General features: G+C 45.8%; 1 protein-coding gene across 2 annotated transcripts in view; it reads left to right on the forward strand.

Annotated features, from left to right (window-relative positions):
- ADAMTS17 (ADAM metallopeptidase with thrombospondin type 1 motif 17) overlaps window positions 1-22,512 on the forward strand; it is a 395,361-nt gene that overhangs the window by 294,658 nt on the left and 78,191 nt on the right. For both annotated transcript variants that reach the window (XM_043434539.1, XM_043434540.1), the window contains exons 16-19: window positions 6,475-6,555; window positions 15,408-15,565; window positions 18,684-18,843; window positions 22,102-22,237. In XM_043434539.1, the coding sequence (XP_043290474.1) occupies window positions 6,475-6,555; window positions 15,408-15,565; window positions 18,684-18,843; window positions 22,102-22,237 (535 nt within the window). The remainder of the gene's footprint in view (window positions 1-6,474; window positions 6,556-15,407; window positions 15,566-18,683; window positions 18,844-22,101; window positions 22,238-22,512) is intronic.

Genomic DNA, 22,512 nt, shown 5'->3' on the forward strand with positions numbered 1-22,512 from the left:
GACATTTGAGTTTTTTCTGCTTTTTTGGTTATAATGAATAATGCTGATATAAACATATTTTTCATTCTTCTTGGGTATATAGTACATAGGAGTAGAATTGGTAGGTAGTATGGTAATTCTATTTTTCCTGTTTTGAGGAACTATCAAACTCTTCTGCAATATTCTTGTACCATTTTACATTCCTACCAGCAGTAAGTGAGGGGTTCAAATTCTCCACATTCTCTCCAGCACTTGTTACTGTTTATCATTTTTATTATAGGTATCCTAGTAGATATGAAGTGGTATCACATTGTTGTTTTGGTTTGTATTTCTTTAATTACTAATGATGCTGAGACTCTTTTCATGTGCCTTTTGGCCATTCTTGCATCTTCTTTGGAGAAATGTCTATTAAAATCCTTTGCCCATTTTTAAATTGGATTATTTGCCACTTTATTATTGAGTCGAAAGATTTCTTTATATACTCTGGACATGGTTCTTTTATCAAAATGATTTGCAAATATTTTCTCCCGGTGTGTGAGTTTGCCTTTTCACTTTCTTGATTGTATCCTTTGAAGCACAAAGTTTAAAATTTTAATATGATCCATTTTCTTTTTTTCCTTCTGTTGCTTGTGCATTTGTTGCCAAAACTCAGCCTCTGTTCACTGGTGCTGAATAGAAACGCAGACCCAGAGTTTTGGATGAAGTAGAAAAGAGTGGATTTTATTGTTTTGCCAGGCAAAGGGGGCCACAGTGGGCTACTGCCCTCAAGACTGTATGACCCACCCTGGAGTGTGTAGTGAGAAGTTTTTCAGTGTTCAAGGAACAGGGCATGATCAGCTTGTGGACAATTCTTGGATTGGTTGGCTTCAGGGTGAAGTTTCAAGCATCATCAATTTTCTGGTTTCAACCAGTCTAGAGTCTGTGTTCTTATGGTAAGCAGTTTTCATCTGGAGGGGGTCTGTTTCCCAGACAACTTAGGAATCTGTGTCGAGCCTTTATCTGTGTCATTCAGGGAAGTGGGAGTTCGGTGATTCTGCCATGTGGCAGAATTATAGTCTGAATTGTTACCAGTTCCCTAGCCCAACAGCCATTCTTCGTTTTTGCATCTTCACATTTCCCAGTCGTTAACTCTTGAGTCAGCGTTGTGCTTCAAAAGGCAAGAATGCAGAGACTTGTACAGTTTCACTTTTCCTATCTAAAAAGCTAGTGCCTAATCCAAAGGTACAAAGATTTCTTTCAATGTTTTCTTCTAGGAATTTTTTAGTTTTAGCTCTAAGATTTAGGTCTATGACCAATTTTAATTAGGTTTTTATGTACAGTTTGAGGTAAAAGTCCCTCTTTATTCCTTTGTATGTAGATATACAGTCATCCCAACACTGTTGAAAATAATATTCTTTCTCCATTGAATATTCTTGGCATCTTTGTTTTAAGAAATCAGTAAGGGACTTATTTCTAGAGTCTCAGTTGTATTTCACTGAAATATCTGTCCTTATGCTAGTACCACGTTGTCCTGATTACAGGAGCTGACTAGAACTTTGAAAGTAAGAATTGTCAGTCCTCCAACTTTATTCTTTTTAAATATTGGTTTGGCTATTCTGGATCCCTTACATTTGCATATGAATTTGAGAATCACCTTGTCAGTTTTGGCCAAAAAAAAAAAAAAAAAAGCTGGAATTTTGGTAAGGATTTCGTTTAATCTGTACATCAATTTTTAGGTATCCCCACCTTAACAATGTTAAGTCTTCTGATCCATGAACATGTAGTGTCATTCCATTTATTTATATTTTCTTTAATATCTTTCAACAAGGTTTCTGTAGTCTTTGGTGTAGATATCTTGTACATATTTTATTAAATTTACTCCTAAGTGTTTTATTCTTTTTGATATTAAGTCAAATGGTTTTCTTAATTTCATTTGGAAATGTTTAACCCTAATGAATACAGATACAGTTAATTTTTGTATATTGATCTCATATCTTGCAACCAGCTGAACCTATTCTATCAGATTTTAGTGGCTTCCCTAGTATTTTTCTATATATAAAGTCTTGAAATCTGCAGATAGAGATAATTTTACTTCTTCCTTTCCAATTTGGATGCCTTTTGAAAATCTTTTTCTTGCCTAATTGACAGAGAGAGAACTTTTAGTACAGTGTTGAATAGAAATGGCAAGAGCATTTCCTGAACATCCTTTTCTTCTTCCTGATCTTAAAGGGAAACCATTAAATACTTTACCATTAAGTTTGATGTTAGCTGTGGGGTTTTTATAAATGCTCTTTATCAGGCTGAGGAAGTTTCCTTTTATTCCTAGTTTGTTAAGTATTTTCATCATGGAATAGTATTAATTTTGCCAAATGCTTTCTCTGTATCCATTGAAATGAAAAAGTGTTTTGTCCTTTTTCAGATAAATTACATTGGTTGATTTTTATATGTTGAACCAACCTTGAATTCCTAGGATAAATTATCTTTGACGATAGCATATAATCTCTTTTTATGTTGTTGAAATAGGTTGCTAGTATTTCATTGAGGGGTCTTGTGTGCATATTCATATATGATATAGCATATTTTCTAAAAGTGACAATTTTGAAATAACCTTAATGTCCTAAATGACAATTTTTAAATAATCTAAATCAGTAGGGGAGTAGTTGCATAAGCTACATTGCAATTTAAATGAAAAATAAGGAGAGCTATACATACATGGATAGAAGACATAGCCTACTTTTCTTTAAAAAATGTGCTGTAATACAATACTCATAATGCTTTTCCTAACACTTATATAAAATATAGACAAATAAAACATATACTGTGATATTTTCATATTTATATTTGTGTAGACATTGGTATAAGCAATAAAATATCTGAATGAATATACATCAGAGTGATAGTGGCAGTTCCCACAGGGGATCGGAGTGGGATTTACCTGTATTAAAATTTTTATAATGGGGAAATATACATGCATGTTTCTGTAAATTTAAAATACATAAATGTTTACAAACATAAAAGTTAACTCACTGATACATATAAACCCATGTCTTAACAAATTTTACTGTAAACTAAAGGGAACTTCTGTTAGCCCACAACACAGTCCTACTATTACCACACAAACATAGAAGCAGTTGTTATGATTAAAACTGTGTCAGCTAAAAACTGGTAATAAATTTAGAAAGAGATTTAGTATAGGATCAGCAAAGATATACTGCAGTGGGAAAAGGAGGAAAGGGACAAGAACAAATGACCAGTGTAAAGAAAGAAAAAGCTCACTAGCAAAATATTACCAAGGAGAAGCTGAAAATTATCATCAAACATTATTGCTGTAGATTCCAAAAACTGATTAAGTAATAGCCTCAATGAAAGAAGAACTCATTGGTAAGACATGAGAGCTCAAGGAACAACCAGTGAAGCAGCAGAGGGAAATGAAATGAGACTCAGCTGAGGAAAAGGGCAGAGGAAGAAAACGAGTCCATTACAGAAAGCACGTCTGCATGGATTCAAAGGAAAGGGACACTGCTGAGAACACAGTGAGAAGCATGGACAGGACTGGGAAAAATGAGCAAAGCAAAATGGAAATAAAGAGTCAGAAGGGTAAGAAACTGAATGAGCATTCTGGAAGAAAAAGGGGGTCAAACATAAGTAATTGGTATCCCTGAAGAAAGAACACTAACAAATTGATTATATATATATATATAATCAATGGCAGAAGGAAATATTCTCCAGAGATCTTCACAACCCAGGAATCAAACCTGCATCTCCTGAATTTCGGGCAGACTCTTTACCACTGAGCCACCTGGGACATCCCATGGACAAAGGAGCCAGGCGGGCTGCAGTCCACAGGATCACAAAAGAGTTGGACACGGCTTAGCAACTTAACAACAACACATATATATATGTATATAAAGTATATTTTACTATATTACAATTCAGAAGCTATAATTTTCTTTGAGTCCATCTCAGAACAAACTTGAGGCAAGCAAGAATTTATTGGAAAAACTGAAAAAAGGACACATAGTGAACATTAAATTAGTTTTTAGGACTAAAACAACTGCAGGAATTATCTTAGAGTACAAAAGATAAATGTAAATTAACAGTGTAGAAGTGATTCAGTAAGTATTAAAGAGCAGTGTAAGAGACTGAAGGGCAGTGTATTAGGCTGATTTCCTCATCTTTTAATATCCAGAGATTAAAATAGTTTACAGCTGATAAGTCGTGTATTAGAAGTGTAAATGCAATTAAAGGTTTATAAGAAAACATCAGAATAAAAAAGAGATAACAGTGAACTAAAATGGATGGATGAGGGAAACCAGAGCTAAGATACTGCCCCACACACCATGTTAGCCCTGCGAAGCGTGACTGCCATTAAACCGCTCTGAGGTCTTTGTATTGTTTGGCAGAAAAAGAGTAGGATGATCTCACTAGATGCAAAAAAGCACTTGATTAACTTCAATACCTCTTCATAACAAAAGCTCTTAACAAACTAGGGGAAAAGAGGACTTCCCTAACCTGACAAATGATGCCTATCACATTCGCACTGCTGACATCATTTTCAGTGGAAAAACTCCCTTCCTCCAACTTCATGAATAAAACAAGGATGTCACTATCTCATGTGGCCTACAGTGTGGTTTTGTAAATTCCAGCCAGAATGGTGAAAGGAGAAGAAATCCAAGGGATAAAGATCAGAAAGGAAGAAACAAAACTGTCATTCGGGCACATTTCGGTTAGCAACATAGAAACCCAGCTAAAATACACAAATTATTATAAATGATAAGTGTTAGAAAGACAGCCAACTATAGGATATATTGAGTTGGTCAAAAAGTTCATTTGCATTTTTATAGGAGTCTTTGACCAATCTAATATCTTATAGTATCAATATACTTTCTACTGTATCCTTTTATAACTTTAAAATTTTTCACTTTGGGTACACATTGCCAAAGAAAACTCTTAATTATTTTAAAGTTGTCCCTGATCTTTTAAAACTATATACAGTATTCTGCTGGCATAAAATGATGTGCATATGTTTAGATGTATTAAAAGTTGCTGAAAAGGCTGGTCAGCAAAAATAAGGGTAATTTTCAATGTAGTATAGTTTGTTTTTAGTTTTTTTCCCTTTTGTTGGCTTGAATTATCATATAGTATATTTATAATGAAAATTGAGCCATGTTTACTATGAGAAAATGAGGAAATAAACTCCTCAAAATAGATATTTCCATAATCTCTACATACTTGGGTCCAGAAATTTCTCATTTTTAATACTCCATGGCTGATTCTGATGATCACTTTGGGAACCACAGGGGTAGGATTTATCATCTAATTTGGGATCATCATCTAAATTGCTGAAGCAAATGTATATTACCTTTGTCTAAAACCCAAATGTAAACCAAAACCAAGTGATTGATTACCAGCCTACATTTCAGAATCTCGCTATTATGTTGGGCTCATTAATTGACGCGGTTGCCCAGCTAACCAGGCTTTAGCCAGCCCCAGACTTCCTCCCTGGCAGCCTCAGTCATTTCCTTCCAGAACTTCACTAACCAGCTGCCATGTTGGGCGTGTGTGGGGTCAGAGCGTGGGCGGAAGGCCCTGGCCTCTGAGGGACCCCATTATACTTGGAAATACTCAGGGAAGTGGACAGAAGTATACACTGCAGTGGCTGCAGCAAAGTGCAAAGGGCAGTGGAAGCAGGAAATGACACCCGGTGATAAGGTGGTGGTTTGCCATAGGGCAAGTAGCCCAGCTTCTGCCGTCATCCCGTAGAACCAGGGACAAAGTACAGCAAAGATGGGAGGAACCCAGAAGATGATGTGGCCGGGGACTTTTAGCACCCGTGCTCCAGGGCGGTGCTCTTCACACACAACTCCAGGCTCCGGTGTACTGGGGCTGCTGCAAGCAAGCACTGTCCACAGGGAGGCATAAACAGGAGACACACACTGTCTCAGTTTGGGGGCTAGCAGTCTGAGATCAATTGTTGGCAGTGTTGGTTTCTCACGAAGGTGGGAAAGAATCTGTCTCATGCCTCTCTCTTCTGGTGTTTTGCTGGCAGTCTTCGGCTTGTAAGAGCCATCATCTTGATCTCCGCTTCATGATTACACAGAATTCTCCCTGGGTACATGTCTGTCTCCAGTCTTCCTCTGGTTATAATTGCACCAGTCATATAGGACTGGGGGCCCACCTTGCTCCAGTGTGACCTCGTCTTAACTAATTACATCTGCAACAGCCCTGTTTTCAAATAAGGTCACATTCTGAGGTCCTGGGGACCTCATCATATGGATTTGGGGGTGTGAGGGAGCTAGTTCAACTCATAACACATGCAAATGGTGCTCTCTGGAATTTGGGCAGCCAGGATATTCTGGCCATAGAAGAAGGCTTCTAATTAGTCGGCTAGCTTGACTTCTCAGCGCTCTGAGGTCACCATGGGGGCGGAGCAGTGGGTTTTGGTGGGGGGCGCTGTGAGCCTCTCATGGTGGGTGGAGGTGTGTCGGTTCACCTGCGTGTTATCTGTCACTACAGGTTATATTGAAGCCGCCATCATTCCAGCTGGAGCTCGAAGGATTCGTGTGGTGGAGGATAAACCTGCCCACAGTTTTCTGGGTAAAACAAAAATGGTTTGACTCATAGTGTATGTTCTGAACATTGATTTGGACAATCAAGCTGCTTATTTGGTTCAGCAAAATGCTGACACGGTGCTCTCAGGCCGTTGATTTTAACTCATATTTTAGGTGTCGTGAGTAATCAGCATGTACCAAGCAGTTCTGTCGTATTTGGCTGAAGTGCATCCACCTTGGCAACCCCAAGGCAGATGAGGGGAGGGGTGAACAGGAGCCACCAGCCTTGGACAAGAAGGCAGGTGACAGAAGAGTGAATGAAGGAAGTTGTGAGGAATTGGGGTAGCCTAAGTCCCCCAAAGTAAGCCCAGGAGAGCTCAGGCAGCCAGAGCCTGAGCAGTGAGGGTGCACACCCCAACTTGTGGGAGCTCCTGTAGGCTGTCGATAGCTCTAGGGGTGACTCCTTATCTGGGAAAAGAATAACTGCTCTGAATCTAATGAAAACCCAAAAGAACACTGGTTTCACTAAGTACCGTGTGCCCCAAATTCCCAGTGCCAAGTCCATGGATGTCAGACATGATTGCTCATCTTTCTGTAGAAGGATTAAGTTGCATTCCACACTGTTCTTCATTGCCTTTGACAGAGCTGACAGAACTGTGCTTAAAACCCAAGGATTGTTCCATTTAGCCCCTTCTTAGCCTCAGAAGATCCTCTGAGTGTGTCCTAAACTCAATTCTCAGGCTCTCCACAAGTCCCCGAAAGGTCCAGCTTGTGCTCAAGTACCAGGGTGGTCCTAGTGCTGAGCTGACACACAGCTGTTCTGAATGCCGCCACGCGCAGGGCCTGCCTCTGCCCTGAGTTCACTGGGATGGGCCGTGCTGTGCCCCCGTCCCCCCAGCCCTGCCCCTGCGTTCCTGTCTTGGGCTGGATTTCGCACTGAAGGAGGCTCACCTCCTACCCAGGCACCCCTCTCAAGCATCCTCATGTTGTGTCTCCCCGTCTGTGTGGCAAGGTGCTGTTTGAGATTTTTTTGAGGTAAGATGTGATCTTTTTCTGGCCTCAAACTTAAGAATTAAGCTATTTTGGCTAAAATGAAGTTTACTCATGAAACAATTTATTTCAACCTTTATCCTGATTTTTAAAAGCATGGCTTTGTCCACATTCCTTTCTTTGTAGATATAAAAGTATCTAAGTCTTTCTTTGAAATGGTCTCCACTTGAAAAACCCAAAGTCTGATGAGACGGACACAGACCAAACCTCTAGCAGGCAGGTGCTCAGTGAAGACCACCATCCTATAGAGGAGTTGTGAACCACTGACAGACATGGAGATAGCCCTCTCACTCCTGACTTGGGAGTGGGCGCAGGAGCTCCTGTTTCTAAGTGCCTGCACCAGGCTCTGGGCAGGCAGCCCCCCGAGGGTCCCTACTGGGTCCCAGACAGCCCTGCCCCTACCAACTCTCTCACCTGCCGCCATCCACCTGTGTCCTGGAAGCCATAATGGACATTGCTCTTCCTGCTGCCAGCCTGGGCCTGCTGTCCCTCAGGTTGGCATCCACGTGGGTCTTCATCAGCCCTGTGGTTTTTCCCATGCTGGTCCAGTCCAGCCTGGCACTCTTCTCTGCAGCCATCCCAGCTGTTGCTTTATAAATAGAGTGATGCCCGTAAGTGCTTTCCAAAACAGGGCCTACACTGCTCTCAGCAGCTTTTTCAAAGTGACGACCTTTTTACTGAATTCTCGAAGAATACCAGCCCCTTCTTTCTGCCCATCTAAAGAAATTTGGTCAACTTTATCAGCATTTGTTTTGGGGCCCCATCACCCAGTGTCATGCCAAAAGTTAGCCTTGCCAACTGGTCCATTGGCCCTCCCCTACCTAGAGATGTTTCTGCTCCGCAGAAGCACTGGGCCTCTGTGGGAATCTGACATCACCTTTGACCTTTATCTTATTCAAAACTCATGATCCCAGTATCTCAGGTGCTGGCACAATTCCAAGGTCAGTTTCCTGGTCCTTCCATAAAGCACCAGTAGGTGCCCTGCAAGTAAGCGCCTCAGCTTCCTGTCTGCCCTTAAGACTTCCCAGCACCACTCCTCCAGCCCCAGGGATCTGGTAAAAGCAAGAACATGATCCTTATGTCTGCTTTTCTGTGTGATACAAGACTAGACAGAAGTGTGTCAGAATCCTTCAGATCCCTCAGCATCTGATTCCTGTAGTGAAGATGACTTTTCACTGGAACCTGTGTTAGGGCCAACAAGTAACACCTAGTGGATGCCACCGGGGAAGCCAGCTCTCATGGTGGTCCCTCTCTGTCCCTGATGCCGAGGACCACACCTTCCAATAACAACACTGGCGCTGGCATCGTGCCAATCATTGAGCTCTGCTCTGCTTTGAAGACCTGACCCCTGATCCCCCAAATATACCGGAGTATCACTGTGCCTAATTCACTGAGGAGGAAACCAGGGCTCTGGGAGTTCAGACGCTCATCCAAGCTCCTCTCCAGCTTGGCCTGCTGTAGTTCACAGAGGTGTCTGTCACAGCCAGAGATTGGGTGGAGGCGATTTTTCACTGGAGAACATGTTAAACCTGCCCGTTGCTACTGCTGTGATGTATGGATTTCAGAGACGCACGTGTCCATCTGAGGAGACAGGTTCAATGTCTCAGGATGAATTCTCAGCTCCCTAGAAGCACTGGACCGCCCTGGGAGGTTGGAGCCAGACTTTGCCACCTTATCTTATCTGCAAATCGAAGTTTCAGTGTTCCAAAGCTTGGTGTATACACAAAGGAAATCTGAAGGTGGTCCATGCTTGATATGTTTCTAAAGTTAGTTCAGACAAGCCTCTTTGCCACCTAGGGCTGGGTGCTTTGGATATCAACCCTGTGTAATTTTGAATTGCTCTCCCATTTGCGGGAGCATTTCCTGAAGAATTCACCCCACCTACCTTCAACCCACGCTGCCTGGCTTTCTGCTCGAAACCACCTGGAACAGGAAATGCCTCTGCAGTTTGCATCCATAGCTGAGAGGGGAGCTGGCAGAACTCCGAGTGGAAATAAAAGGAGCTGACTCAATGCCAGGATGAGAAGTAGGTTGAATGTGGGTCAAGTCTTCCAGTGGAATCTAGGAGGCAGAGAGACAGAAAGGAGCCCGGCTTCTTTACAGTGCTGGGCGAGAAGTGGGCATGCAGACAAGGTCTGACCTCCTCTGTCTGCCTCCAGGCAGTCCAGAGAGGAGCCCAGCCATCCCAGCAGGAATGCCCCTCCCCAGGCCCCGGAAAGGCTCAGGATCTCCCGTGGTGCCCGGAAGTCCAGGGACATCGTGTCAATGTCTGCAGAGACAGGAGGGCTGGATGGAAATAGGTGGTCCCCACGTGACCTCATACTTCGGGCCGTTTTGAAGAGGTTTGGCTCTGCTGTGGTAGCAGAGGAAAGCATGTACTCATCTTCATCCCGCGAAAGTCTCTTCAGCTGTTGAAAGGCTTCTAGTAGCTCCTGAGCAAAACACACAAAAGCAAGTACTGCTGCATTTGGGGCAGGGTTTAAATATCCAGCTTCTGACTGAGGCAGGACCAGCAAGTGAAAATCTCCTCTCCAGCGAATCCAAACTTCTGACATTACGGATAGGATCACGTTGCTCTGGAATCCCCTTTGTTCCTAACTCCATTATTTCTTGACAGAGCAGAGCATTTGTGGGAGGCCTGGCGTGCTGCAGTCCATGGGGTCACAAAGAGTCAGATACCACTGAGCGACTGAGCAACAACATAACAGCCCCTGTTGAGTTTCTCAGCCTAAAAATTCTAATTTCAAATGCAAATTCATCTCAAAATGCTTACAGATGAAGGGGACTTGCAAATACCATTGATGCCAAGGATTGAGAGGAACAGGAATTTCCGGAGCCCAAAACTTATTTAATTTTGGAGGGCTTCTTTAAGGAACAGAATGCATTTTGTATACAGCCTTGGAAAGGGCCCCATGAGGGGCCCTGGAGCTTCAACTCCCCTGGCTCATGCAAACCCTGCTCTGGGAAGCTCGCTCTGGGGTGCTGCTGCAGACTGGCCAGGAGCGACCCGCATGCCTGCCCTCTCTGGGGCTAACGTGGCCCCACAGGGTGGTTTTCTCATCGGACTCCACACTGAACCTGTCCCCTGTCAGTGATATTCAGATCTTGACATTCCAGCAGACTTTCTGAGGCTGCAGTCTTACTCTTCTGAAAGGATGTCAGGTGCTAACACCCAGTTTTAGCAGGAAGTTCAGAATTCTGGTATGGACCATAGCAGCCTGCATATTTTGGATCCTGCTGCCTAAATGACTCACCCCAGAGTCAGTGGGCTTGCAGCGATCCCCATGATTCTTGGAACTGCTGGCCTCCTCCTTATAATTCTGCCTCTGAGTTTTCCTCCCGTGCAAAATGCATGAAGGCTTGTCATCACCAGCCCACTGTCCTGAGAAAGGGTTGCCGTGTTCAGATGAGGGGGTCAAGTGGCAGTGGTAAAATTGGCTGCATTTCTGGAAGCTTCCGGCTGCTGTGCAGACGGCCGCAGCAGAGCTTGGACTTGCAAAGTTTCTTCTTTCTGGGGCCATGAGAGCCCCCCCATACACACACCCCCCTGAAGCTGTGACAGTGAGATTTTGCCAATTCAGCAGACCAGGACCTCCAAAGCCCAGAGAGGCACCTTCAGAAGTTGTAAGAGTGCCCATCAGCAGGGTGTGGATGGGAAGGCTGATGGTTTGCGTCTCTTCCCAGCTCTGCATTCACAGAGCTCACATGGCTAACTGAAATCTGCCATGGGGGCGCCTTTACAGCTTGAGTAGTGACAAGCAGTGGAAGTCTAGGCTGCTTTCCCCAGACAGCCTGTCCCCAGCACTGTGCCATCAGGCATGTTCCTCCCCCTCCTGCTCCTGGCCTTTCTGGAATCGCGGGAGAGCCACTGCCTGCCTCTCTGCTTGCCCTCTGCCTTCCCTGGCCGCTTTCACCCCCTATGACCTCCCCCTCCCGGCCTGTGGACCGCCTACGGAAACGTCTCCTCCCCTCACCCCTACCGCCCCGCAGGATCCTGCCCTCGTGGTGAGAGGGTGGTGCGTGCACAGCACCCACAGGCTCTGTCTGTTCCTCGTGGGACCCATGGCGGGCGCCTCTGTCCACAGAAATGGGGCTTCCCCAGGCAGTGCCCACATCTCTGTGCAGCGTTTCTGTGGATGGATTATAATTGGCTCCAGCTGTGCCCTCCTCCACTTTTTCCAGTTCTTCCCACTCTTGACCTCCCCGATGCTTGCCTTTTGGCACGAGGGTGGCGTGGCTTTCAGTTCATAATCCAGTAAGTCCTGTTAAAGCACCTTGGAAACAAGGCCAAGTAAGACAGAGCCACCTCACCCTGAACAAGTGCCGGATAGGGCAGGGTCCTGGAGAAAGTTTAAGGCCTGGATGGAGTGTGCCTTCCTGAGTCTCAGAGGGTACTAAGCTGACATCAGTAAGGATCCTAGCATGACTTCTAGAAATCCATACTAGTCACTTTCTTTCTCAACCTGCCCTGCTTCTATCATGGTTAATGTTTTTAAAAAACCAACCTCATGCATGAGACAAGTGCTCAGGGCTGGTGCACTGGGAAGACCCAGAGGGATCGGATGGGAAGGGAGGCAGGAGGGGGGATCACGATGGGGAACACATGTAAATCCATGGCTGATTCATGTCAATGTATGGCAAAACCCACTACAATATTGTAAAGTAATTAGCCTCCAGCTAATAAAAATAAATGAAAAAATTTTTTTTTTAATTTAAAAAAAAAAATAAAAAACCAACCTCCAAATGTGACATGTGAAAGCTAAACCCAGTTCTCAGTTTGAGTACTGACTTCAGGTACTGCTGGATCCAGGGGCTTAAAACGATGGGAAATGATGTCTGTATCCTGGCACTGCTGTCCTGCCTCAGTGGACTGTAATCTGAGGGCCTCTTGCCACGTACTGGCAGACTCAGACTTAGATCGAGTCTCTGGGCAACTTTGGGAAAGAGAGCTGCTGCTTCCTAAGGTGAATGAAAGTGTTAGAATCGACTCTTCCTGTCCAGAGTTGGGTGGTGGACCCGCTCCTGGAGGTGAGGAGTTTAGGATTAGCCCCTCATGACTGGGGAAGAACACATCCCCAGAAGCTCCTCCGGGGGGTGTTACTTGCAAAAGGAGGGAAAGAGATGAGGGAGCAACACACGATATGTTCACAGAAGCCCTAAAGTGGAGCACAGCCAGGCCCAGCCGGGGGCATTGAGTGCAGGAGCCGACTGGGGCGCGAGCGCGGGCTGAGATGGGAAGGGTGGGCCGCCCCCTTGTGCCTGGTCTCTGCGAGAGAAAGGGGCTCTGGGGCGGCCCCAGAGTGACGGTGGTCAGCACCCAGCTTCACAGAAACTCACTCTGCTCATCTCTGATTCCAAGTCACAGAGATTCTCAACCCGCTCAAGCATCCCCAGCCCAGTGACAATGACAGTAAGCCTCCCCTCTCCTCCACTTCTGCAGCCTCTCTCTGCCACCTCCCCTTGCTGCTCTGCATGGGCAGGGTGCCTCGCTCCCCACCCCCCAACTCTGCACAGAAACTGAGCTCATCAGGGAGCCAGGGAGCAAATCCCAGCTGCCAGGCGCTCCGGCCGCCTCTGCTCCCTGCCTTTCCTGCTGTCTCAGCTCTGGGCTCCCCCTCCAGAGGCCTTCCCCGGCGGGCCAGGTCTCTGCCCACACGCACGCTTGAGCCCTGCACTGGCCTCTGTCTCAGAGCTTCCACAAGCGGCTCATGTTCATCTGTCATCTAGCCCACCTCGCTTTCAGACCCTGAGCTCCTCAGGGCAGGAGCTGTGTCTTCAGCACCAGCTACAAGGCCCTCAGAAAGAGGTAAGAAAACAATTGTCCAAACCTGCAGATGAATTGAAAGAGCAGTGAACACCCATGCACCCTTGGGCTGGAAGTACTTGTAGGTTGGTAGTTCACTGGAAGCTGTGGAAAACCACAGAGTTGGTTGTTTTTATGAGGATATGTAGAACATGAGGCATCACAGCGATCTGAGGTTGGAATGTGTTCTCTGGGAGAATATGACATTTGCACATTTTAGCATCTGTCATAAAACTCTAGACTTGTGCTGTAACCTAACGAATGTGGGACCTTGGTCTGTTTAGGTTCAGGTCTCCATGTGTGACTTCAGACAAGTTACTGAACCTCCCTGTGCCCCCATTTCCTCATCTGTGAGAAAGAAGGCAGTAATCCTTTACCTTAGAGTGCTGTTGGGAAGGTCAAATGGGTAAAAGCATATGGAGAATGTGCCCTTTATATGGGGACTTGCAGGCGGTGGCTAAGAAGAGAAAAATGAGCAGAAATTGTGAGTATCCCAACAGACTCGCTTCCTTCCAGTAGCCAGGAAATCCCAAGAGTGGGTAGAATTCTTTGAAGGGAAACATTGGGTTCTAAGTGGCGGAGCTTTCTCTTTTCAAAGCCGTTCCTGGAGTCCTGTAATCCGCAGCCATGCTCACTGAGTGTGACCCCTCCTGGAAGCTGTCCTACTGGGAGGCGGCCCTACCCAGACCCCTTGGTTTCTCTTGGCGGTTCCTGTAAAGGCGGAGTGCTAAGCCTGCACCTCCCCCTCGGGACAGGGGAGCCCACCGGGACCACCGTGTCCTGCAGACCAGGAAGCAGAGGGCAGCACCCCCAGCTGCTTGTGGCCTGATCAGGGTCGGACCCATCAGGTCCTAACCCAGCCCAGGGCTCGTGGGCTCAGGCTTAACTGAAATTCCTTGTGGGTTTCAACTCTCATTATCCAAAACTGGTGGGCATTTTGTTTCTGACCTCATAAGCAAAGGGTGGGGAACCTGATTTCGCTGATTGTGGACTGTGCAGGGTTCAGGGGTGCTGGCAAAGAATGTGGCATTGGACTTGGGGTGCATGGAGAGTTTTATATTTTGAGTAACATAAAGACTTGGTATTGACTATTTTTATTTACTACCTTCTCTTACTTGTCAGAGTAGGTTTTATAATCATTGTTTACTTTCCTGAATAACAAAGCAAAACAAACCAAAAAAGCCCAGAATTTCACTGTAGAATGCTCTCTCATGAGAACTACATGACTCTAAAGCCTAAATGAGGAAAAAACAAAGAAATTACGGGTGAGCAGTCAGATGGTAATAAATACATGGCTTGTATGGAAAACCAAATCTTTGCTATGGCCAGTCAGCAGAATGTCAGTTCCAACACACTTCGAGAGAGCAAAGTGTGAACCTGGCAAAAGCCATGAAGCTGAGGGTGGGCGCAGCCCTGCCACTCACTTGGCATCAGCTGACTTACTGCCACATCTGTCTGTAAGCAACTCAGGGTGAGAGACTCCCGTCTTTAGTACAAGGACACTTGCTTCTTGAAGGAGCATCTACTTCACTCATCTGGGGCTATCAGATCCCTAAGGGACACTACAGTTAGGCTGCCCTCTAAAAAGCCCCAGGTAGGTAAGAGTGAAATGAATGAATTTTGCTAAAGCTGCAAAACCTGTTTTGGAGACTTGGACATGTGGAAATAGAATCCATTCATCGGGCAGAAAATCCCCTACTCTGTAAGCCTAGCGAAATGCGATAGGGCTGTGTGTGGCTGTCTGCATCCTCTGGCACTCCTCCTGACACCCGCTCTGTGTGAGCCGATTCTGAGACACCAGCCCACGCTCTGAGGCACAGGAGTCGAGGCAGCTCTCACTCAGGGACCTGGGGTCAGGAGCTGCTGTCTGCCCATGAGCCAGCCTTCTGTTCTCAGAGAAAGCTCCCTTCCCCTCACGGCAGGCCTCCCTCTTCTGCCCTGTGGAGGCGGAGCATGAGACCTCCGACCCACCCCTCAAGACACGCTGACTCCCTTCAAAGACAGGCTGACTCCCCCAATTCTGTGGTGTTCCATTTTCTTTCTAGCTCTCAAGGACTCCAGTAAGAGATCCATCAACAGTGACTGGAAGATAGAGCTCCCCGGAGAGTTCCAGATTGCAGGCACAACCGTCCGCTACGTTCGGAGGGGCCTGTGGGAGAAAATTTCTGCCAAGGGACCGACCAAAATGCCGCTGCATCTGATGGTATTTGCTGTGCGTTTGTATTAGTCCTGAGTCGGCTGGGTCCGAGAGGTCTACCAGTTGACTTCTTCCCTGGGGCCCTATGGGAGGAGGTATGCTTGGTTCTTGGTGGTTTACCTGGCCACCTGCTGCTCAAGTCTCTCTCTTGGTCTTTTCCTTGTGTAATCCTTTTCGCTACATGCTTCAAAATGCTGCCCTCTCAAAATTTTGCCTTGGCTTTTTACTGGCAGAACTCCCATCCTTTTCAAAAGGAACCACCTCCAGGATGGAAATGCTTAGTCATGTGGCCGCCGGGGAGACCTGGCATCATTAAGCAGACAGTCCCACTCAAAGTCTGTTTTAGTATCAGGTGGCTTAGATTTGCACCACGGTTTGTATAATTACATCAGAAACTACCTTTTGAAAACAAACTGTTGACTCTGTTTCCAAACCGACACCACTCAGGTTTTCCAGGCTCAGCTTGCAACAAGCCTTCAGGAATTGAGACAGAAACAAATTCTACTGGACTATTTACTCCCCAGATGGTCTCAGGAAATCTGTGGAGTTGGGCCAGATCAGGGCACTCTGGTCTTACGTGTTGTCTCAGGAAGGACTCCATGCAAACCACTGAAATGTTTGGTTATACTGCCTTTTAAGACTATGAAAGATCTCCAGGGAAAAGAATGCCACCATTGCTTTCTCAGGGTTCAGGAGTTCTCGTGGCTAACTTCTGATAGCTCATAATTATTGATTCCATGTCTCCTTCCAAAGAATGGGAATTGTGACAGCTCGTGTGTATGTAATCAAAGCACAGTTTGTCCTCCATGCCGCCCGAAGTCTCTACTTGGAAGTTCTTATCATCCCCATTAATTTGTGGTTTCTGGCAGCTGGCATCTGTTTAAGATTAGTTGATACCCAAGAGATTCCCAGGCCACCTCTCAGTAAGAATCTCCTGAGGAGACCAGCTCTGCAAGTGAGCAGAGATGTCTCCCACAATGGCCCTAAGCCTGTTACAATTTCCAATAAGAGCAAAGGGAGCTAGTTCCCATGGCTGACATAGTGCAAAAATCCACACACTAAAGCTACTGCAGATATACACTTAAAAGTTGATTTTTGGAACCTAAGAGCCTGTGCACACTTAATGCACTCAGTTGTGTCTGACTCTTGCAACTCCATGGACTGTAGCCCACCAGGCTCCTCTGTCCATGGGATTTTCCAGGCAAGAATGCTGGAGTGGGTTGCCATTTCCTCTTCCAGAGGATCTTCCTGATCCAGGGGTTGAATCCACATCTGCCATGTCACCTGCATGGCAGGCAGATTCTTTACCTGCTGAGCCACTGGGAAAGCCTGTACCCAAGCCATTTCTCTGCGATTAGATTGTTTCCTAATCTAAGTCACTGGAACATGTCCTCCTGTCCTGAGTTAAAAGCAGTCATTCAGAGGGACTAAAAGAGGAAGTGAAAGACAAGATAAAACCCAAGATAGCAGTCTCACCTGTGAGCACATGAAGTTGCTTTTCTAGCAAACACCAAGATGGGTCTATTTCCCTTCTTTCCCCAAAGCTTGCATAAACTGTGAGTGAATTGTCAGCCCATTAAAGCAAATGCACAGCCTGGATTCATTCAGACCACGATAAACAAAACTCAGGGAATGCAACAACTGCCACAGCTGAAGTTCCTGCCTTCTTGAACATTAATCACTTTTCTCTCTTGAAATATGATTGCTAGTTACTTCCAGTTTTTAAACCTAGAAATGAGAGGAGCCTGTCTTCCTCTGAAGGGAAATCCAATGTCCCCTAACTGAGGTGTGCTCATTGCTTGCGAGGTCAGGAGCACCCATAGAGCCACAGGGACCTGCATTTGAAACCAATTATGTACATGCACACACAAATTATACGTGGCTACAAAATTGCATGAAATTGGTTTCATATGGATTCTCAATTCACCAGTCTTATTCCCGTACTGAGATAATAAAGATCTCTTTTAAAGAGTTTTTTTTTTTTTTTTTTAAACTGGAGGCATTTTTCCAAATGTATTACTGCAAGTCTATTTCTTGGAGAAGTGGATGTTTATTCAGTTTGGGCTGCTCTTAGCACCCCACCCCCACCCTGCAACTCCAGCCTTAGGAGGGCTGGGAGATGCTTGGGCGGGAGAGCGACCCCTGTTGTCTGGCATACTGTCTGCCTGGCCTCCCTCAGGTCAGATGGAGCACCCTCTGCCTCCAACTCCCGCTGACCGGCTCTCCCAGAACCCCAGCCTGGAAGCGAAGTTGCTGGCTGCATAGACCCAGGAGTGCCACCCGGTTCCAAGCCTGGGCTGAAGATGTACCACCAACAGCCAGGCCATTTGAAGCTCCCACAAAAGAGCTTGTTTTGCACCACTAAGTACACAGAGAGAAATAAAGCCAATAGAGCACCCCTGTGCTTACAAGGCTTGTCAAATGCAATACCAAACTAAGAGAAGGCCCCTCCACCTGCCCACTTGCTAGGATTTCAGACCCCAGGGTCCCCAAGCTGCAGGATCGTGGCTCCCCCACACCTCACTCCCAGCTTTAAGCCCTGTGCCAGGCCTGTGCCACCCTGTTGGCCTTATCATGATCCTGCCTCCCATGGTACAGGAAGGCTCCTGCATCCTTGACAGGCATCCACGAGGTTCCCTTGTAGGGCTGTGTTTAACCTGGAGCCTGCCTTACCCATGGCAGTGACTGGTGCTCGGGGAGTGAAGAGTGGCATTTATTTTCAGAGGAGTCACCCTACTTGTTCAGATGCCTGTTTAGAAAAAGCATTACATTTGTGTCTTTCTCACCCACAAGGGCAGTTTCGTGGGTGATTACATGGAGCATGTAAAGTGCAGTTGGAGCACTCAGACTGGCTTATCCCCAAATCCCTCCTCTAAACCAGTCCTCCCTCCAGTGGAAAAGAGGACCAATGGTTTACATATGCTCCAGCCCCCAAGTTGAGTATCTGTGGAAACCAAAACTGAAATAAAGGAGTGCCCCTGGAATGAACCTGTTTTGAAACCCCCAAAAGAATGGGCTACCCCTGGTGGGAAGACAGCCACAACACGGCTTGGCTTGCAAACTCAGCAATCCTTGGGCTCTTGCTCTGTCTCACAGTGGCCTTTTATTTTTGCTGCTGATGCAGGTGTTGTTATTTCATGACCAAAATTACGGAATTCATTATGAATACACCATTCCTGTAAACTACACCACTGAAAACCAAAGCGAACCAGAAAAACCCCAGGACTCCTTGTTCATCTGGACCCACAGCGGCTGGGAAGGGTGCAGTGTGCAGTGTGGTGGAGGTGAGCAGCAGGGTTGGGGCTACTGGGTGTGGGGTTTTACCAAACAGAGGAGAAGTGAATTCAGGGCACTCCGTGGCGAGTGCACATTGACTGGGAAAGGCTGACCATGTAAGTAACTTGTATTTCTGTGGAATGTACCTGCATCCTGCTGCAAATTTCTCTGGGCAGGGTCTTCTTCCAAACTCCTCCAGGCTGAAGTTGCATCCACGTGGCTGCTTTGCCTACAGCCTTTGATGCTGATCAGAGTGGAGGTTTGGCTATGTCACAAGTGTGACAGGTGACCCTGGGAGTGCACAGAACAGACTTTCACCTGGTGCACTTGGTAAAAGGGCACCAGAAGATGTTTCTGACCTTCAAATATCCTTTCCTTTTTGCCACAGTCACCAGTGGAAATACATGGAAACCCATGGAATCAGCAGTAATATAATGGAAAGAAAAGTCCTCCAACTCCAGTGAAACACTCTGGGCCTGAGTTCTGGCTTCATGATTTGGCTCCGTTTATTAGCAGATGATGTATTCTCTGTACCTAAATTTCCTCACCTCCAAAAAAGGATGATCAGCCCTTATTGCCCACTGCAGGAGGAAACTCAAATACTATAAACATCAATATGAACAAAGAACATCATAGTCATTACTGTGTTGTTTAGGAGGAGTGAAGGGAAGCATTCTGAACTCAGCCAACAGCACCCTGACGAGACACAGAGCAGGGTCTTGGGATGGATGCAAGTTGGGTAAATGTTGATGGACAGAGTTAGGACAGAAGGTTGACCTGGACCCTGGAATGCCAACCCAGAGGGTGGGCTGGCAGGTGAGATGTGGGCATGGCACTGGTCCTGCAGGGCTGGTGGCACCAAACTTCCTCCAAGCCAACTTGCTGCAAACTCAGCATGGCCCCAACACAAGAGTTAGCAGGCTTCACTGGCTGGGGGTAAGGGGTGCTGTTCTGCTGTTCTCACTATCACAACCTTTTATGGCACCAATGACTCCCAGCTCCCTGACCTGCAGCCCAATCCAAAATCTGGCTTGAGGCATCTCTGTGCTTTCTATGTTCACTCAAATTCAGTGCGCTACCATGACAAATCCCCCAGAAGACAAGCTGAGGAGTGTAGGATCCACATAGTTGTGCTTGACTTTCTGTTAATCTTTTATTATAATATAGCTAACATAAAGTATTAACCCCTACCAGGTTCTGTTCTAAGCACTTTATATATCAATTCATTTTAACCATCTCTAAAGCAATACATGAACCGTGAACTTCCAGATGGTCAAGCTGGTTTTAGAAAAGGCAGAGGAACCAGAGATCAAATTGCCAACATCCACTGGATCATCGAAAAAGCAAGAGAGTCCAGAAAAACATCTATTTCTGCTTTATTGACTATGCCAAAGCCTTTGACTGTGTGGATCACAATAAACTGTGGAAAAGTCTGAAAGAGATGGGAATACCAGACCACCTGACCTGCCTCTTGAGAAACCTGTATGCAGGTCAGGAAGCAACAGTTAGAACTGGACATGGAACAGTGGACTGGTTCCAAATAGGAAAAGGAGTATGTCAAAACTATAGATTGTCACCCTGCTTATTTAACTTATATGCAGAGTACATCATGAGAAACGCTGGACTGGAAGAAGCACAAGCTAGAATCAAGACTGCCAGGAGAAATATCAATAACCTCAGATATGCAGATGACACCACCCTTATGGCAGAAAGTGAAGAGGAACCAAAAAGCTTCTTAATGAAAGTGAAAGAGGAGAGTGGAAAAGTTGGCTTAAAATGCAACATTCAGAAAACTAAGATCATGGCATCTGGTCCCATCACTTCATGGCAAATAGATGGGGAGACAGTGGAAACAGTGTCAGACTTTATTTTTTGGAGCTCCAAAATCAATGCAGATGGTGATTGCAGCCATGAAATTAAAAGACGCTTACTCCTTGGAAGGAAAGTTATGACCAACCTAGATAGCATATTTAAAAGCAGAGACATTATTTTGCCAACAAAGGTCCATCTGGTCAAGGCTATGGTTTTTCCAGTGGTCATGTATGGATGTGAGAGTTGGACTGTGAAGAAAGCTGAGTGCTGAAGAATTGATGCTTTTGAACTGTGGTGTTTAAGAAGACTCTTGAGAGTCCCTTGGACTGCAAGGAGATCCAACCAGTCCATTTAAAGGAGATCAGTCCTGAGTGTTCATTGGAAGGACTGATGCTGAAGCTGAAACTCCAATACTTTGGCCACCTCATGCGAAGAGTTGACTCATTGGAAAAGACCCTGGGAAGGTCTGGGAGGGATTGGGGGCAGAAGGAGAAGGGGATGACAGAGGATGAGATGGCTGGATGGCATCACCGACTTGATGGACATGAGTTTGAGTAAACTCCAGCAGTTGGTGATGGACAGGGAGGCCTGGCGTGCTGCAATTCATGGAGTTGCAAAGATTTGGACATGACCTGAACTGAAAGCATCCTAAGGCACATGGAAGTTAAGTGAGCCAGCCCAGTGGAGTAAGTCAAGGCACAGAAACATGATGGATAGGTATCAATCCTGTGCTCGCTCTGCTGGCTAATAAGCCAAGTTTGAACCCAGGTAGCCTGGCTCCAGAGTCTGCCCTTCTAGTTCCCAATCATTCATCCCCACTCCTAACAAAGTCATGGCCAGCAGTGTTCAGGGTGCTTTGGAAACACCCAAAAGAATGAATGTGTAGTCGACTGGGGTTAGTGAAGCTTCCCAAGAGCAGGTGATGCTCAGGCATGAACAGCAATTGATAGGGAGAAAAAATTTCAGGTTGGTTTATGTCCTTCAGACAAGCCTTCCTGTTTCTCGCTTCTCTCCAGAAAGCAGGAATTCTGTAATAAGTAACTGTCATCTCTGGTGAGGGCTGTTGTACAGTTGTTTAATCAAGCCCAGATATCCATAGACTTCAAATGAAGAGATATAGAGATTGGTAATCTTTGTTAGAAATTAGAGACCCAAATCAGAACTTTGGCCCCAATGAACCCCAAGGTGTCCAAGAACACAGCTGATCTGAAGCGTTGCTTCTCTGATCCTGTTCTAAGATCTTTCTCCTGCCCCTGCTACCCCTGCCCTGTCTCACACACCCTCATCCCTAAGATTATGATCCTCCCTCTCTGACAACCAACAGGCATGATAAGAGTCAGTTTAAGTGACATTCTGATCACAAGATGCACCTGAACATTCCTCCGCAAGGTGAATAAATGGCCTTTCCAGGTATGTGTTCTATGGCCTCTAATTCTGTGTACTTTGGTTTCCAGGGGAACGCAGAAGCATCGTGTCCTGCACACGGATTGTTAACAAGACCACAACTCTAGTGAACGACAGTGACTGCCCTCAAGCCAGCCGCCCGGAGCCCCAGGTTCGAAGGTGCAACTTGCACCCATGCCAGTCACGGTAAGGAGCTGTATTCTCAAGCTTGGATCCTTCAGGGTCAGAGCGGCAGCACCCATGAATGGGGTATGGTGATGCACAATTAATACCAGTCCTAGTCTGTGTTCTGTTGTTGTTGCTGAGTGATTTTTAATTGTTCAAAATACTCAATTTCTGGCTACTAAGCCATAACTTTGATAGCAGTATATAGTCCTCACTGGAAGGCATCTTATAGGGGACCATTAAGAACATCTCATGAAAAAAGAAATAGCCATCTCCACACACTTTCACCTGGCACA

The sequence above is a fragment of the Cervus canadensis genome, chromosome 17 (genome assembly GCF_019320065.1).
Source record: "Cervus canadensis isolate Bull #8, Minnesota chromosome 17, ASM1932006v1, whole genome shotgun sequence".
NCBI classification, from domain to species: Eukaryota; Metazoa; Chordata; class Mammalia; order Artiodactyla; family Cervidae; genus Cervus; species Cervus canadensis.